General features: G+C 37.3%; 1 protein-coding gene across 2 annotated transcripts in view; it reads left to right on the plus strand.

Moving 5' to 3' along the window:
* LOC127814228 (F-box/LRR-repeat protein 15) overlaps positions 1-15,927 on the plus strand; it is a 42,628-nt gene extending 26,701 nt beyond the window's left edge. The window contains exons 4-17 of one of the 2 annotated variants that reach the window (XM_052355595.1): positions 8,861-8,960; positions 9,076-9,273; positions 9,359-9,629; positions 9,716-9,814; positions 9,906-9,994; positions 11,357-11,456; positions 11,576-11,761; positions 12,477-12,629; positions 12,745-12,905; positions 12,986-13,184; positions 14,231-14,697; positions 14,850-14,913; positions 15,377-15,463; positions 15,626-15,927. In XM_052355595.1, coding sequence (XP_052211555.1) covers positions 8,861-8,960; positions 9,076-9,273; positions 9,359-9,629; positions 9,716-9,814; positions 9,906-9,994; positions 11,357-11,456; positions 11,576-11,761; positions 12,477-12,629; positions 12,745-12,905; positions 12,986-13,184; positions 14,231-14,697; positions 14,850-14,913; positions 15,377-15,463; positions 15,626-15,706 — 2,255 coding nt within the window. In that variant the 3' untranslated portion in view covers positions 15,707-15,927. The remainder of the gene's footprint in view (positions 1-8,860; positions 8,961-9,075; positions 9,274-9,358; positions 9,630-9,715; positions 9,815-9,905; positions 9,995-11,356; positions 11,457-11,575; positions 11,762-12,476; positions 12,630-12,744; positions 12,906-12,985; positions 13,185-14,230; positions 14,698-14,849; positions 14,914-15,376; positions 15,464-15,625) is intronic. The other variant, XM_052355597.1, reaches the window with a different exon arrangement.
* Positions 15,928-17,946: the final 2,019 nt, after the last annotated feature.

Here is a 17,946-nt window from a genome sequence, read left to right on the forward strand (position 1 = left end):
ATCATGTTTGTCAGCTTAAGAAGTCACTTTATGGGTTGAAGCAGGCTCCAAGAGCTTGGTATACTAAGCTGAAATTAGCTTTATTGTGTTGGGGCTTTGTTAAATCATTTTCCGATGCGTCTCTGTTCATCAAACGCACTGCTAGCTATGTGATTTATATGTTAGTCTATGTAGATGATATATTAATCACTGGTTCCAGTTCAGCATCTTTGCGTGCTTGTATCGCTGATCTAGATCGTTCATTTGCTTTAAAAACTTTGGGAACGGTCAATTATTTTTGGGGTTTTGAAGCTTATCGTGATCACTTTGGTCTCTATCTCACTCAGTCCAAATATGTTCGTGATTTGTTGGAAAAGGCCTCAATGCAGGATTGTAAACCTTGTAGTACTCCTATGGCTGCAGGTACTTCTCTTACTGATGATGGAGAGCTGTTTTCACAACCTAAGTTGTATCGTACTCTCATTGGTTCCTTGCAATATCTTACTTACACTCGGCCTGATATTGCTTTCATCGTAAATAAACTGAGTCAATTCATGGCTGCTCCTAAACTGCAACATTGGTTAGCTTGTAAATGGTTGTTGAGGTATGTTAAAGGAACTGTTGGTTTGGGTCTAGTTGTCTCTTCCTCAGCTGAAGCTTTATCTATCATGGTTTACACGGATGCCGATCATGCTGGCTGCCGAGTTACTTGCCGATCTACTACCGGGTTTTGTGTCTATCTTGGACAAAATCTTGTTGTATGGGGATCAAAGAAGCAATCGGTTGTCGCTCGTTCAGTGGGTGAAGCTGAATACAGAGCTGTTGCCTTGGGAGTAACTAAAATTGTGTGGCTGAAGAATCTATTGCAAGAGCTGGGATATCCTTGTAAAGCTACTCCTATTGTGTGGTGTGACAATTTAGCTGCCAAAAGTATGGCAGAAAATCCTGTATATCACTCATGGACAAAACACATAGGTGTTGATGTTCATTTTGTGAGGGAGAAAGTTGAAAATGGTGAGGTGGAGATCATGTATGTTCCACTGCTGAACAAATTGCGGATGTTTTCACTAAGGGGCTGCCTAGAGATCGGTTTCATTTGCTGTGCACTAAATTGGGCCTTACAGAGACACCTACGAGAATGTTTCAGCAACAAGAGTCTAAATTGAAGGGAAGTGTGGAAGAGTTAAATAGTTAGTGTTGTCAGTTTGTTTGTTAATTCTATTATGTTTAAGTTAGCTTTGTTTACTCAGTTATTTGTCTAGCTGATATGAGGCATTATGCGCCTATATAAGGAGAGCAACTCTATTTGTTTAGTATGTATCTTTGATCCTTGTGATCTTTTTTTCTGTAATTCAAGTTCCTTTGCTCCTGGATAGTTTCTTTCTTCTTCGTAATATAGTTCTGCCCTAGATCTAATTCTCACAGTTGCAACATCACCCCATGTCAAATCATCATCTTCAAATGCAAGATCATCCTCCATGCTTTCTTCTTCTACTCTCACTATCCTAATCAACTGTTCATTACTATTTTTGGTTGAAAGGATCTGAAAATGCTAAGTCCTTTTTAATTTTTTGGTGAGTCATATCTCGTTTTTTGCTTGGTAAATACAATCGAGTTTTCTATTTGTTGTAAGAATTTGTGCATTGAATATGTGAAACGAGAAGAAGAAGTCGTGAAAATGAACTTAAGAAGAATGAATTAATCAATCAAGAAATGAGGCATAGCTGGATATATATACGCCAGCTATCCTTACTAACAAACTATTACAACTTGCAACAACTGCCTTAACAACTTAACCAACATAGTCACCTAAATACAACAGCAATATAGCAACACAACTAATTACACGTGTAAATCAAACCACTCAACATTAATTCCTTCTACATTTCTCCTCAAAGTAGGCCCCTTGACAGAAGTAGAAGACTTAGTGTTTAGGATCAACTGATGCTGCAATAAATAAGGTGTGCATAGGTGACAATTTTAGTCCCAGTTTATCACACAAGAAGGAAAATTTGTCCCTTGATAAACCCTTGGTAAAAATATCAACAACTTGATGAAGTGTAGGAACATATCTGATTTCAAGCTCTCCATTCTCTATCTTCTTACGAACAAAGTGCACATCTATCTCAATGTGCTTGGTATGAGAATAAAATATTGGATTCTCTACTATACTTTTTGTTGCTAGGTTATCACACCATAAAATAGGAACATGACCACAAGGATATCCTATCTCAAAAAACAAAGACTTGAGCCACAAGATTTCAGTCACTCCTTTTGCCACTGCTTGATACTCAGCTTCTCCAACAGACCTGGCCACTACAGATTGTTTCCGTGAGCTCCAAACCAGTAAATTCTGACCAAGAAAAACACACACCCCATTGGTAGACCGCTGGTAATTTTGCAACTAGCATGGTCAACATTCGTATAAACTGTTATGGACAAATCTCTAGAAGTATGAGCAAACAACAGTCCCAAACCAATAGTTCTCTTAAGATATCGTAGCAATCGTTTGCAAGCTAGCCAGTGTTGCAATTTTGGAGATGACATGAACTGACTTAACTTGTTCACCACAAATGCTATATTTGGTTGAGTATGCGTTAAGTATTGGAGAGATTCAATGATAGTTCGATATAGAGAAGGATCAAAAAAGGAATCACCTTCATTAGTCAACGACACTCCCAAGTTCATAGGGGTAACACAGGGTTTGCAGTCTTGCATGGCTGCCTTTTTCAATAGATCTAAGGTATACTTTGATTGAGTGAGATATATACCATTAGCATCTCTATATGCTTCAAAACCTAGAAAATAGTTGACAGATCCTAATGTTTTGAGTGCAAAATATGTGTTCAAGTCCTGAATACAACCGCGAAGAGCTATAGGGTCAGAACCCGTAACAAGTATATCATCAACGTACACCAATATGAATAGCACATACTTAGCAGTCCTTTTAATAAATAGAGATGCATCAGAAACAACCCTTATAAACCCCCAATTCTGCAAGGCTCTTCTCAACTTTGTGTACCAAGCTCTAGGAGCTTGTTTAAGACCATAAAGTGACTTTTTCAATTTACACACATGAGAAGGAAACTGAAAATTTTCAAAGCCTTCAGGCCATGACATTAAATTCTTCAATCAAATCTCCATTAAGAAATGCATTGTTAGCATCTTCTTGTTGAATGTCTCAACCAAAAGTGACAACAAATCAGAATAAAACACGAATGGTAGGACCTTAATAACAGGATTAAATATCTCATCATAATCTATTCCAGGAGTTTGGAGAAAACCCTTGGCTACCAACCGGGCCTTGTACTTAAGAACTCGACCCATCAGAATTATACTTGATTCTAAACACCCACTTGCAGCCATTGAGGTTCATATCGGAGAAAAAAGGGACAAGATCCCATGTGTGATTATGCTGCAATGCTGAAACCTCTTTTGCCATGGCCTTATGCCACTGAGTATCTAAGAGAGCTTCATGGACTGAATTAGGTTCTAGGGTACTCATTAGGGTATGTGGAGAGGTAACAACAAGCTGTTTAGCTTTGGATCAGGTGACCATAGGATGAATTGAAGGAGCTGGAGCAACCCTAGGTTTAGGTAGAGAGTGTTGAATGGGTTGACAAGGTTGCTTATCCAAAATAGGCTCTAAAGGATGACCAGAAGAAGAGGCAGGATCAATAGAGATAGAAGAGGATAAGATAGGATCAGAGGACTGTGCTACTTGGGGAGATGAGGAGCTAGAAGAAAAAGTAGGAAGAGAATGAAAAAGAGTAGTAGAAGAGCCAGTGGGAACAAATTGAGTTGGAGAGGAAGAACAAGAGGAAGGTGAAAACAAAAATTGATAGGGATATTCATCCGGATTGAATTGTACATGTCCAGAGGCATAGATTCTGACTGAGGGATGCAAACATTTATACCCTGCTTGTACATGGCTATAACCAAGAAACACACATTTGGTAGAATGGAAATAAGATTTATGCTTGTTATAGGGTCTAAGATAGGGAAAACAAGCACATCCAAAGGGTTGTAGTTGCATATTGTTAGGCTGTTTGTGATAAAGTAGTTCAAACGGAGAATGAAACTACGAAGGTAAAGAAGGTAAAAGGTTGATGGTGTAGACAACAGTTTGGAAGGCTTCTACCCAAAACTTCAATGGCATATGAGCATGGGCTAATAATGTGAGGCTCATCTCAGCTACATGCATAGTTCTGAAAGGCGATAGGTGCATTGAGGCTCAAAGGGTCCTAGAGCCTGAGGCACAAGGCGCCTTTGCGAAGTGAGGCGCACCTTTTAGGAAAAAAAAAACTCCAAATCTTGTAAAATCATAAACATCTATCAAATTATCAATAATAACACATGCTGACTTGCATATCATTCATGATTCATCATCTTCAAATTTTAAACTAACAACATGAAAGTTGATTCATTCATCATGCAAATTCTAAACTAGAAACATTGTCAAAGTTCAAACTCAAAGTCTCAAACTCAAACAAGTACCAATCATCATGCAAAGTTCTAAACAAACACATAAACAATACAAGTTCACAATCAATAAACACTACAAGTCCACAATTAATAAAGAAGTTTTAATCAGTGTTTTAAAAATCGGCCTATGCGGCCCCTGACCGCCACGAATATAGCCTAGTTGGCCCTTCTAGGCGCTGGCTCGATTAATCGGGCAGTAGCAGCGCCGCCTAGCCACCTAGGACGCCTAATTTTTGGGTTTAAATCTTACACGCCGCCTAGGACGCCTAATTTTTGGGTTTAAATCTTACCTTTTGTCAATTCCAAAGCCTCTCTTACTCCTCTCAGCCGTCTCGCCCTCTCATACTCCTCTCAACCCAAGGCCGCCACTGCCTTGATGCCGCTGGTACCTCTTTGCTACCTCCAGCTCCATCGCGACCTCCTCACCGCTTCTACGTCGTCAATCTCCATCCTCGCTGTCGCGTTGTCGTTGCGTCAACGCCACCGTCGCTGTCGCGTTGTCGTTGCGTCAACGCCACCGTCGCTGTCAAGCTCCATCTTCACTTTTGCTTTCGACCCCCGCCCCCCCCTCTCTCTCTCGCGTTGTTGGGTGTTAGTGTTAGAGTTTATTATGTTATTTAATTTTCTTTTCTATTTATATGTTAGATATATATATATTTTCTTTTCTATTTATATGTTAAATATATTAGATATATATATTTTTCTATTTATATTTATATGTTAGATATATATATTTTTTCTTTTCTATTTATATGTTAGATGTATATCTAATATATCTTTGTTAGATATATATATTTTCATACCACTTTCAACTTTGATTTAATTGAAAATAACTTTAAGTTACATCACAAAGTTTAAAAAAAATAAAAAAAATCAACAGTTTTCCCAAGGTCGCCTAGGTGCTAGGCCTCAACCTGGCGCCTGACTAGCATCTAGCGCATTTTAGAACACTGGTTTTAATCAATCATGCGAGTACCTAATTCCAAAGGTTTCGTGGCTGTAATTGGGCAATTAACAAAGGGAAGCTGATGTAATTTTCCAACTTTACAAGAATCAGATAAGGAAACATTAGAATTTGAACAAGAGACACGAATTTTATTCAGAATAGACTGCAGTACAAGAGATGATGAAAACACGAATTTTATTCAAAATTGACCGTAATTGTTGCTTCAACTGAAAAGACTTTGCTACCGTTTGCTTCGAATAGAGTTTTTCAAGTGAAGACCATATCTCTACAGATGATTCACAATGAATCACCTATGCGAGTACCTCCTTATCCATCGTGGAGAAATTCCATCCTAGCAACAATTGATCTGATCGGATCCAATTGGTGTAGGCAGGATTGACTATAAACGAACCAGATCCATCACATGCAGGATCTGGAATGTATTTCAATGGTGGTAGAGACTGTTAACTAATAGCAACAAGTTGAATGCCCTGATTGTCACTAAGATTTGCGCCTTGCAAAAGAGGTAATTGCTGGTGTCTAGCTCGATCGGAACTGATAGAATTAATGTGCTAAGGCGCACACACAAGAGGGGAGGTGAATTGGGTATTTTAAAAAATCAGTGAAAAATAGATGTCTTTCGATGCAAATTAAAATATAATGCTAATGAGAATAAAGGCACAAACGCAAGATGAACACAATGATTTATGGTGATTTGGTTTGAGTCAAGCCTAATCCATTGCCTTACCCCTCCTCACTAAGGATTTTAAAAACCAATTCACTATATGAAAAATAGCCTCCTATCTTCAAGATAGGCCCTCTAGCAAGAATGGTAGGCAATATAAACCTCCTACTTGATAAGTAGGCCCTCTAGCAAAGATGCTAGGAATTACAACAAAGTGAAAGTGAGAGTTTCTAAGGGTTTACCCCCTTACTTACAGGTTCTCTCAATATGAATACAAGGCTTGAAATGATAAGCAATAAATACACAGATCCTTTACAATGAGAATGAGAGAAATTTGAAAAATTAAAGCTCAATGAATGATCTTGGCAATTGGTAGTTGAGTATTCAATCCCTCTAGCCCTTTAAATGGACCACCAGACTGGTATTTATAGTTGATGGCGAGAAAAGCCAAAAATCGAGCCGTTGGAGTTGGTTGGGCTGCATTAAATGCATTGAAAAACTAGTCGTTAAAAGAATTTCTCGAAAGAAACTGTCGACAATTTATCTGCAATTGTCGACAGTTTGGTTTGAAATATTGAACCGAACTCTATATACTGTCTACAGTTTCTATACAGAGGCTGTCGACAGTTAGATCTAGAGAGCATGCTCTTGAGCTGTCGACAATTACACAAATACTGTCGATAGGTTGGCTCCTTGAACAATTGATACCGTCGATAGTTCTTAGACTAATGTCGATAGTTTTGAAATATGAATTTCAAAAAGGCTTTTCTTTTTATCTTGATTTCAAAAACAAGTTTCATGGATTGAGCATGATCATAACTTGATTTTTGATCAATCTTTGATTTGTTTGGAACAAAAGGACACATCGACATGAAAAAATTGATTTTAGCTTGAATACAAGATATTTGAAAATTGAATTTAAATCAAGACCCTAATACTTTGATTTTTGAGGATGATTTGTCATTATCAAAACCAAAACACCAAAACCATTATTAGAATATCAGGATCGAAGTTAAAGGCCTTTGCAACCGAAGAGAAATCGGATTGCAATTTCGACGACAAAGAGGTGGAAGGAGGACGAGGCAAGGAAGAAGAACTGGATTTCATGATTAGCAACCATGGATGCTAGTCTAGGGCTTTGATACCATGTGAAGTAAGGGCTTCAAGATGTAAGACAGAAAAGGAATACAAAGAAATGAGAAGTCGTGAAAATGACTTTAGAAGAATGAATTAATCAATCAAGAAATGAGGCATAGCTGGATATATATATACGCCAGCCATCCTTACTAACAAACTATTACAACTTGCAACAACTGCCTTAACAACTTAACCAACATAGTCACCTAAATACAACAGCAATACAGCAGCACAACTAATTACATATGTAAATCAAACTACTCAACATTAATTCCTTCTACAAAACTCATCTTTTAAAGATGAAAGTCTGAACTCATCATCTTCCATCAGAACTTCTACGCTTATTTTGGGGGTATGTACAGTCTTCCTTTTTAAAATGCTGTTGGAAATATCACAAAGATATTCTGGAAATAAAATAACAGTTTACTCAAAAGAGGACTCAAGTAATGGCTTGATTGTTCTCCTAATCTTATGGCCAGAAAATAGGAGATGAAAGGATAAAGTGATAGGGTGATTTGGAGATTGGAAAACTTCAAGAATAAAGGGATAAAAGCAGCAGTTAAGGCAGCAGAATAATCCAAGATATCTCAACAATTTTTTAAATTCTTGTTGTATTTTATCTTCAAAACATATTCAAATATGTTTCTAGAATATAGGATATAACCTAGTTGTTGTGTATAAATACCCTATATTACTCGAGAATCAATCAAGCATCTACAATTTTTCTCAGCTTGTTTCATTTTTTCTACAAATGCGCATATGATTTTATTCAAATCTTTTTAGGATATGATAACAGCTTTCATTTGGCCAAGATTCCATACAAGCAGCCACAATGTAGCAAAAGTTTAAACAAATCCAACCATTCATATTAAAAGCGTGTTTTATAGTGCTTCAAGTAAAAACACAACTGAAGAAAGCTTTAATTGCGCTCAGGTAAAGTCGCTGAGCTTCACACACAAAAAAGCCCTGAATATGCAACATTTTGCACTTTAAACGCACTTTTTAACACTGCCAAGGATAATGGGATCTTGCATCTACTTGACATCAGCACAGCCTTAAGCTGTGCAGACAAGTTTTCAAGAAAACTGTTAGACTTCTCAAAAATGACTGTCGGCTGTTTCCTTCTGTCAACAGGTCATACCCTTCTTCCTACAGTTTTGTTTCAGGCAGCCCCTACTGCATCCCTTAATCGCTGCATTCCTTGTCTCTTAAATGCCCATCTTATTTCTCTTAGATAAAATACCCTTCTCATAAGTATACACAGTATTCCCAGGTGTTACATCATGCATTAATAGTAGGTTGATTTACATTTTGTATGAATAGTAGGTTGGTTTATTTAATACACTTTTATCTATGTGAAATATTTCTTAGTTTATGCAAGTACTTGCCATGGTGAAGCTGTATTGACTACAATCACCTTAATGTAGGCAGGGAACTATAGGTTGTTAATTGTACTAACAGCATATAAGTACCAGAAACCATGTAGGTTGTACCTACACGTAGGCAAGAATTCTTGAAAACAAATTTTCTTATTTGTCATTCTATTATTTGAACTTAAACGAGATAAATATTTGGTTATTTATTTCCTCTATAACCAGATTGCTATCATAACATTATGTGCTCTGCAGTTGAGGATATGTGTCATCGATATCCAAATGCCAACAAAGTGAACATTTATGGTGCCCCTCTTATTCATTCACTTGTTATGAAGACAGTTTCATCATTAAGGTATATGGCTTTATCTTGTTTAAAATTTGGATATTTTGTTTAATGCTGCTGATACATCTTAAACATGGATAATTTTGTTTTGAGTGCTGTTGATACATCTTTTCTTTTTTTTTAGGAATATTGAGGCTTTGACATTGGGGAGAGGACAACTAGGGGAAACTGTTTTCCAAGTTCTAACAGATTGCCAACTGTTAAAGAACCTGGTTATTAATGATGCTACCCTTGGTAATGGAATTCAAGAGATACCTATATACCATGATAGACTCAGAGAACTTCATGTTGTGAAATGCCGAGTGCTTCGTATTTCTGTGAGGTGAAACTGTAATAACTGTTTGATAAAAGTGCAACACTCAGTTAACCGTGGTTCAAATTTTGTGCTAAAGTTTGATCTTGTGCAGGTGCCCGCAACTTGAGATCTTGTCTTTGAAGCGTAGTTCTATGGCCCATGCTGCACTCAACTGTCCTCTTTTGCATGATCTTGATATAGCCTCTTGTCACAAGATCTCAGACGCTGCAATTCGAACAGCAGCAGCATCGTGCCCACTTTTAGAATCTCTCGATATGTCAAATTGTTCATGTGTGAGTGATGAGACTCTTCGTGAAATAGCCCTCATTTGTAGTAATCTCCATGTTCTGAATGCTTCGTACTGCCCAAATATCTCTCTCGAGGTGAGTTTTTTAACTTATGATTTTTCCTGTCTTGTGATGTTTAATTTTACCTAGAGCTAACCCAATCTCTTGCTTTCTTTTGGAAGTCTGTAAGACTGCCAATGCTGACAGTTCTCATGCTTCATAGTTGTGATGGAATAACTTCAGCTTCAATGGCAGCAATATCTCATAGTTATATGTTGGAGGTTTGAAGCCTCATCTCTCAAGTATCATTGGCCAGATATTGTGTAATCTATAAATGTTTAAGAAAAAAAAATGAAATTTGTTATAATGTAGGTCTTGGAGCTCGACAATTGCAGCTTATTGGCATCAGTTTCCTTGGATCTCCCACGCCTGCAGAATATAAGGCTTGTTCATTGTCGCAAGTATGTACTGGCAGTACTGCAAATCCATAGTCAGCAATGGGGAGACCACTTTTAATTATTTTAGAATTTTATTTATTACGGAATCTAGATGGTTAGGAATCTGTTTTGATTTGGTTCCCTTTATTTTGGCTTCTTAATTGTTTTGGGTGAGGTGAGGATACATACCTTGCAAGTCTAAAATTATTAAGATTTATATTAATTATTGAGTATTAGGATTTGGTTCTTTCTCTTGGCTTCTCTTCTAGCTCTCCTCTGTTCATTCTCATTCCTCACATTATTTCTCAGATCTATTTCATTCTCTTACATTCTTTTCTTTGCAATTTTATTATTAATCTTCTCTTTCATTGTGTGTTTCATCTCTGATTTCTTTTCACATTCTTCTCAAATTTCTCTTCTTATTGTTACCCTCTTCTTTAGTCTTCTGAGCCCTCTTTCAGTTTGGTTATTCTCTGCGGGTTTCTCCCATATTCCTTTAATTCTCAGGTTATGATCTCCTCCTTCTTTGTTTGGTTCTCTACACTCATTTGGTGTCGGAGCATATTTGAATACCTTTTAGTTTGATTTTGGAAAACTGCGTTTTCCAAATCTCCATTCTCTATTTAATTTTGCTTTATGTATTTGAACAAATTTTATAGTTTCCTGTTTTCTGTGAAGTAGTTTTCTAGAAAACTGAGGCTATTTTACACAACTAAATGGCCCCTTAATTTCTTTTTGGTTTCTCTTCTCTTGAATGAGTTTTCCTAATCTCCATTTTCCATTTGGAAAATTTCTAGTTTTCATTTTCCACAGAAAATTTAGAAAACACATTTAAATGTTAGAAATACAGCCAACTAATTTCCAATGTACAAAATTAGAACATATTAAAAAAGGAGAGATGTTTTGATTCCTGGTGTAATTTATGTTAGAGAAGGAGATGGGGATGCTTTGTGAATTATTTTTCTTTTGTTTTTGGAAAACTGCATTTTCCAAATATCCAAATTAATAATGAGAACTTAGAAATCTCATTTTAGGAGATTTCCAAGTTTAGTTCGGTTTTGGAATATAGTATTTTCCAAATCTCCATTTTCTACTTGGAAATTTTTTGTATTTGAACAAATTTTTTAGTTTCTTGTTTTCTGTGAAGTAATTTCTGAAAAATTGAGACTTTTCCCACAACTGAACAACCCTTTAATTTGTCTCCCTTTTGGTTTTCCCTTCTCTTCTTTTTCAATCTCTACTGTTAAACCTTCCTCTCTTTCAACTCTGTTTTCCTCCTTTCTACTCTATTTGCTACTCCTTTGGTTGCTACTTTGCATACTCTGACAGAGATGTTTTTGTTGAACTCTTTGGTACAGTAACCCTCTTTATTGTTAATGTGTGCAGGTTTGTGGATTTAAATTTACTAACTACTATGCTCTCATCTATTACGGTGTCAAATTGCCCTTCGCTGCAACGGATTAGCATCACATCAAATTCACTACAAGTATGTCTTATATTGAGCTATAAACTTATTTGTCTTTCTATCACTATGATTTTCTACTTCCCACCCCTCCCCCCGCCCCCTTCTCCCCCTCCAAAGATGTTTAAATCCTGAGTGTACAGTTTGTGGTTTTACAGAAACTAGTGCTCCAAAAGCAGGAAAGCTTGACAACTCTGGCATTGGAATGCCAATGTTTGCAAGAAGTGGATCTTGCTGATTGTGAATCTCTTACAAATTCTATTTGTCAAGTTTTCAGCAATGCTGGTGGATGCCCTATGCTGAAATCACTAGTTCTTGATAATTGTGAGGTTTGTAGGACTGTTCTTTTTATTTTATTGTTTCCAGAATATTGTTGAAAAGTCTCCTTTGCGACCTGAAGGTCAAGGGTTCAAGTTGTGGAAATGTCTTTGCAAAAAAGCTAGGGGAAGGCTGCATACAAATATGACCCCCCCCCCCCTCCAATTATGACAAAGCGGGGAGCCTTGTCTTCTCTTTTTTTTTTTTTTTTTGTGTGTGTGTTTTTTGGCCGTGTTTCTCTATTTAAGTGGGGATGTTAATTCATATCTTTGGTATAGGTGTTTTGCAGCCACAGGTGTGTGTGTGTGGGCGTGCACACGTACATACACTTGTTTTTTTCCCTTCATTTTCCTCATAAGTTTTCATTTTCTAATTTTTGGAAAAAAGGAATTGATGATAGATTTGAATGCAGTTATAAATATGATTTTTTATGTTGCACTTTTGACCAAAACCTTTGTAAACAGCATAGCTGTTTAAGGTGCCACTACAGATTTTGTTCCAAGTCCTTATTTCCATCTCATATGTGTCTAAAAGGAATTGAGGTAGATGCTTTCTGTTTTCTTTTATTTAATTTTGGTTCTTTTACTTTCTTTTGCACCATGCTGGTAGGCTAAATGACTGATACTTAGAGTGCAACATGTTTTGTCTTTCTTATTTGTTGGTTATTTTCTTATTGGGTTGATGTCAACTGAACGTGTTTATTACTTCTCCCCTCCCCCTTTCCAGAGCTTGACAGCGGTGGGGTTCTGTAGCACTTCTTTAGTCAGTCTGTCTCTTGCTGGTTGCCGCGCTGTTACATCTATTGAACTCACATGTCCTTACCTTGAGAAAGTTTCTTTGGACGGCTGTGATCATCTTGAAAGAGCATCATTTTTCCCTGTGGGTGGAAATAATTTTGCTTTTCTATCCCTTTGTCTTCTCCCATCTTATAATGTCATTTGGTTTAATATTGCTTGGTCTGTTTATTTGTGTGCTATTCTTTTCTTTGTTGCAGGTTGGTCTTCAGTCACTTAATTTGGGAATATGTCCCAAACTGAGTGTACTTAATATTGAAGCACCGCGAATGATGTTGCTTGAGTTGAAAGGATGCGGTGTTCTATCTGAGGCAACTATTAATTGCCCTCTCCTAACTTCTCTGGATGCTTCCTTTTGCAGGTCATGCTACAAACCCCCCCTCTCCCCACCTTCTTTCTTCCCTTATTCTAATGCTTACACCTTTTTTTTGACATCTGCAGCCAACTGAAAGATGACTGCTTGTCTGCAACCACTGCTTCGTGCCCTCTCATTGAATCACTAATATTAATGTCTTGCCCATCTGTTGGTCCTGATGGACTCTCTTCTTTGCGCTGGCTTCCATTTCTAACTTCCCTTGATTTATCGTACACCTTTCTGATGAGCTTGCAGCCTGTTTTTGTGTCCTGTTTGAAGTTGAAGGTGAATTTCATTGTCCAAGTGCTCTGTTTGGTTTTTTCTTCCCTTATTCATTTGATTAGTTGGTCTTAGGAATTAGGTTGAATATTTTCTTGGATAATACCTTGGCCATGGCTCAAACATAACGATTCACGATCCTGCTGCAAACCATCCTATATCTACTGATGAGTTTGTGTTCTTTTACAACTAGTGATTCAGATTCCAAATAAGAATTCAATTTATTAAGAACTTTTGGATGCTTATCTTTGTCCATATTTTATACATCATAACAAACAGAGAAGGAGCTAAGTTATTGGAAATAGATGAAAACTAACATTTTCACTAGGGTGGTAATCTTATTTTTCCAACTTAAGGAAGAAAACATATAGTTGCACAGACTTTAATATAGATTCAAATACAAACACAGGGCATATTCTGTTCTGGTAGAAATCAGGATGGAGGCACAGCAGGGATATTGACAACAAAATATATAAACCTTTAGATATGTGTTATCATGCCTACGAATATAATTAAGGGACCAAAAAAAGAAAAAGAAAAAAACACACTAAATATGTGAGGTATTGGCAAAGTTGATCAACTTCCAATTCATATCCATGCAGCTGTTAGCTCAGAAATAACCCCTGCCCCCCAAAACTGGACTAGCTTAGAGAACATCATTTTTAGATTTATGGAAAGAATAAGGCTCCATTATTATTGTTTGTTTGCAGTTATTATATAGTTGTCTTAGATACTTTGCTTTGCCATCCACAAAGTAGGAAATTGATTGTCAACACTGGGTGGGAATGATGTCCCACTCTCAACGAGGAGTTGATATTTATTTACAGAAAAAAAAAAAAGAGGAGTTGATATTTGGAGGAATCCAATTCTTTCTAGTAACAGTACCCGCCAAATGTGTGAACCAGGCAAAGAAGTCATTGTTTCCTGCCTCCCACCAAACACTGAATGGATAAATAATACTAGTAGATGGATACGCCTATTAATTTGAATCTAGTGAATTTCCTTCACAATTGTGCTTGAACTGACCATATCTTATTTTGGTGGTCTGTAAGGTTTTGAAGTTGCAGGCATGCAAATATCTTGCTGATGTGGCGCTGGAGCCTCTTTACAAAGAAGGTGCTCTCCCGGCTCTCTGTGAGCTGGACTTATCGTATGGGACCCTCTGCCAGTCTGCCATAGAGGAGCTTTTGGCTTGCTGCACTCATCTAACGCATTTGAGCTTGAATGGCTGTGTGAATATGCATGACCTGAATTGGGGTTTTAGCACTGAGCAGCTTTGTGAGCTACCAAGCATTTGTGGTTCATCTGACCTCGCTTCTCAAGATGATGCCCACCTGCAAATTGAGCAGCCTAACCGTTTGCTGCAGAACCTCAATTGTGTTGGTTGTCCAAACATTAAGAAAGTTCTCATTCCTCCAGCTGCGCGGTGCTTCCATTTGTCGTCGCTCAACCTCTCCCTGTCTGCAAATTTGAAAGAAGTTGATGTTGCTTGTTTCAATTTATCCTTTCTCAATTTGAGGTATAATAAACAGTTTTTTTTTTCTCCTTTTGTGGGTCTAAACATCAGACCCTTGTTTGACCCTATAATTTGCTTGTGCCCATGCCTTGAAGCCACTGATTATATTTTTAATATCTGATCCAGTAATTGTTTTACTTACTGTATTTTAACAGCAATTGTTGCACCTTGGAAATTTTGAAACTTGAGTGTCCAAGATTGACTACCTTATTTCTTCAGGTATGCATTTTGTTTGTGTTTTACCTGCAGTTTAATCTCTTTTTTTTCTTTCCTGGACTTGCATGAATTTTGTAGGTCATTTTCAATTGACATTGTGCGCACTTCTATATCTGGATGTGTTCATGTTATGTGCTGTACTGTGTATATGTGAGAGATTGAGAGATATAGATAGAGGGACAGAGTCTGCAGTTGGATTCCCCCCCCTTTTTCTATTTGCATATATTGTAGATTTGAGGCCTTCTTTCCTGTATTGTGATTGTTAGCTGTCTGAGTTATAGTCATGGCTTTTAAACATGGACAAAGGGAAGTCTGTTCTTGTCATTTTGTTTGGACCACCAAAATGGTAGTCTTAGAATCCCGTTGTCATCATTTTGAGTTAAATTGTTTGTTCAGTTGTACTGTTTGTTCAGAGTTCTCCACTAACTTTTTCTGTGTTTGTTGCGATTGTCTTTATCCATTGTAGTCATGCAACATTGATGAGGAGACTGTTGAAACTGCCGTATCACAATGCAACATGTTGGAGACTCTGGATGTCCGCTACTGTCCAAAGGTGAGAAGATGAATCGAATACCTCATTGGTCACTAGATGAATGGTCTTTCCTGCTTTTTTGAATGAAGTCATTTATTTTATCTTCATAAATAGCCTTCCTTTTATCTGTATGTTTTACTTGCCTGAACTTGTAATATATTTGGCCTTGTTTGGAATATATAGATATGCCCAGAGAGCATGGGGAGGCTACGGGCTGCATGCTCGAGTTTGAAGCGCATTTTCAGCAGCTTGTCAGCCACGTGATAGGCATGTGCCTAGCATGCATGGTACATTAACCAACTCTGCAGTATTTTTGTGATTGTAAATGCATGGTCTCCATTATGTTTGCGTCTCCCTTGGGTGTACCTGAAGTAGTAACTTCATCTTTTGGCTGTCTCATGTAATCTAAGCTGTGAGATAATAAATTTCTTTCATTATTGATTAAATTAATTATTACATGTTGGGGCAACAGCTTATCTTCTATATATCTATTGTGGATCAAGAGAGATGACCTCGTTGTATGGCTGGCCAAATACATGTACATAAACGCTTTTAGATATTCCTTGTTTTCCACCTTCGCTGAGCTGTGCTGGGCTGGGCTTGGTTGTTCCTCTTTGATGGATGTATAAAGTGTTAGAAAACCAAGTATTCCTGCTACAGATGAAAAGCTGTAGTAGTACCATGTACAATGATGTTGATGCTTCCATCATACAAAGTAATTCCATCTTGAATCCGTGATAGTTGGTGGGGGCTTAAAACTAGTAGTCCTTTGGGGAATGGAGGGGGATAGTAAGGAGAAGACGTTTTATGGGGAAACGTAAGTAGCTAACTGCAACACAAGTTTCCCCATGAACTGTGTGTTGGTTTATTTCTCTGCCATAAATGATATATATTTAATATGTATAATCTGTAGATAGATGGTGGTGAGATTGAGGTGTACTTAACAATGAAGTAGTGGGTGTTTTGAGGATTTGGGCTTTGTTGTCTTGTGTGAAGCCAAATTACGCCCCTCTTCTGCGGTGTTGGTTTCTAAGGGGCCATCAATTTTTCTTTTTATGTTGGGTTCATGTTTCTTCACTCGTTTTTCATAGTTTTTGAAGAACAATAATATTAGTTTATAATAGGTGTTCCGACTAGGTGTACCTTGTTGTGTTTAACTTTGAAGGCAAAGAAAGTGATAGTCTAAATGTACATGACTGGAAATCATTTCATTTAAAAACGATAATGATATAAGAGACAGATTCAATTTTTTGAGACTTGCAATGGGCAAAAGAGACGTTTTCATGTCTTGGCAAAACTGAATCGATCTCTAAATTCTGTAGAAGTATCAGTAGTGCTTAAAAGTCATGGTCACTAGCATTGAGACTGGGAATTTTTAGGTTACCTAGTTTGCGAACTCTGATAGGTTGAGGTTTTGGAAATATAAATGAGAAGGGATGAGGGGGGAGATTGTGAACCCAAATGCATTTGTGTTTGACAATCTCTCCTATTCCGGTTTCGTCCAACCCAAAACCCTCTCTTTCTAATCTAGGTTAGGGGAAAGCTAGAACTCTATCTGGGCGATGTGGAAACCCTATCACTGTTAAAAATGTGGGGAATTTGGCATGATAATGGTTTTTATTTTAAAAATGGGGACAAATTCGCATGTTAATGTTAAGATGTAAAAACATCCCTTTTTGTTCTTTTGAATATAATTGGGGTGTTAAAAGAGTCATTTGGTGCTCAACATTTCATACAAACAGTCTTACAGTCTTGGTATGCAAAATTTTCCCCATTTTAAGATAATGATAATATCAGTGGGAAAGTGAGATGACTCACTTTGTCTGGCTTTAAATTATTATTATTTTTAAAAAAATTATTATCTTCCTTTGATACTATTGTATTGATTGATATGCATATCACTCTCTTTTTATTTATAGTGTGTTCAAATGTTTGTTAATTTGCTCATCCTTATTTTCTATTATAGAAAAAGAAATAAAAAATGAAAAGGTTACTGCCAAAGCAGCCCAAATTAGAGTTTTGGGCAGATGAAATTCATTGTGGATGGGATTAGAGAGGAGAGAACATGAAAAGACGTTGTTGTCGTCAAAAGGGGAATTCAATCCCATGATTTTTATATTATAATTCATATTGAAACTTTCTCCGCAGTTGTAATAATAATGTAGAAAGGCATGTGAATAGCTTTGAAACATATGCATAGTGGACATAATATAAAACGCAACTTATTATTATTATAAGTAATTGATAAGAAGAATAATTATATTTCTAAAATATTTTTGATTACTCGGGTTGTAGCGGCAATAGCCGAGGCCCGCGCGTGGCCCGCAAGGGGCCACAGCAGGTGCCAAGCAGGCACGTGTGGTTGCGCACGGGAGCGCAGGCGACCGCACGGCCAGCGCATCGCGGGGCCTTGCACGGGCCCCGGGCGCGCCAGTAGGCCCTTCTGGCCAATTTTTTTTAAAATTTTGAAAAATTTGAAAAATTTTAGGGCATTTCTTAATTGA

Source organism: Diospyros lotus, chromosome 12 (genome assembly GCF_014633365.1).
Source record: "Diospyros lotus cultivar Yz01 chromosome 12, ASM1463336v1, whole genome shotgun sequence".
Classification (NCBI taxonomy): Eukaryota; Viridiplantae; Streptophyta; class Magnoliopsida; order Ericales; family Ebenaceae; genus Diospyros; species Diospyros lotus.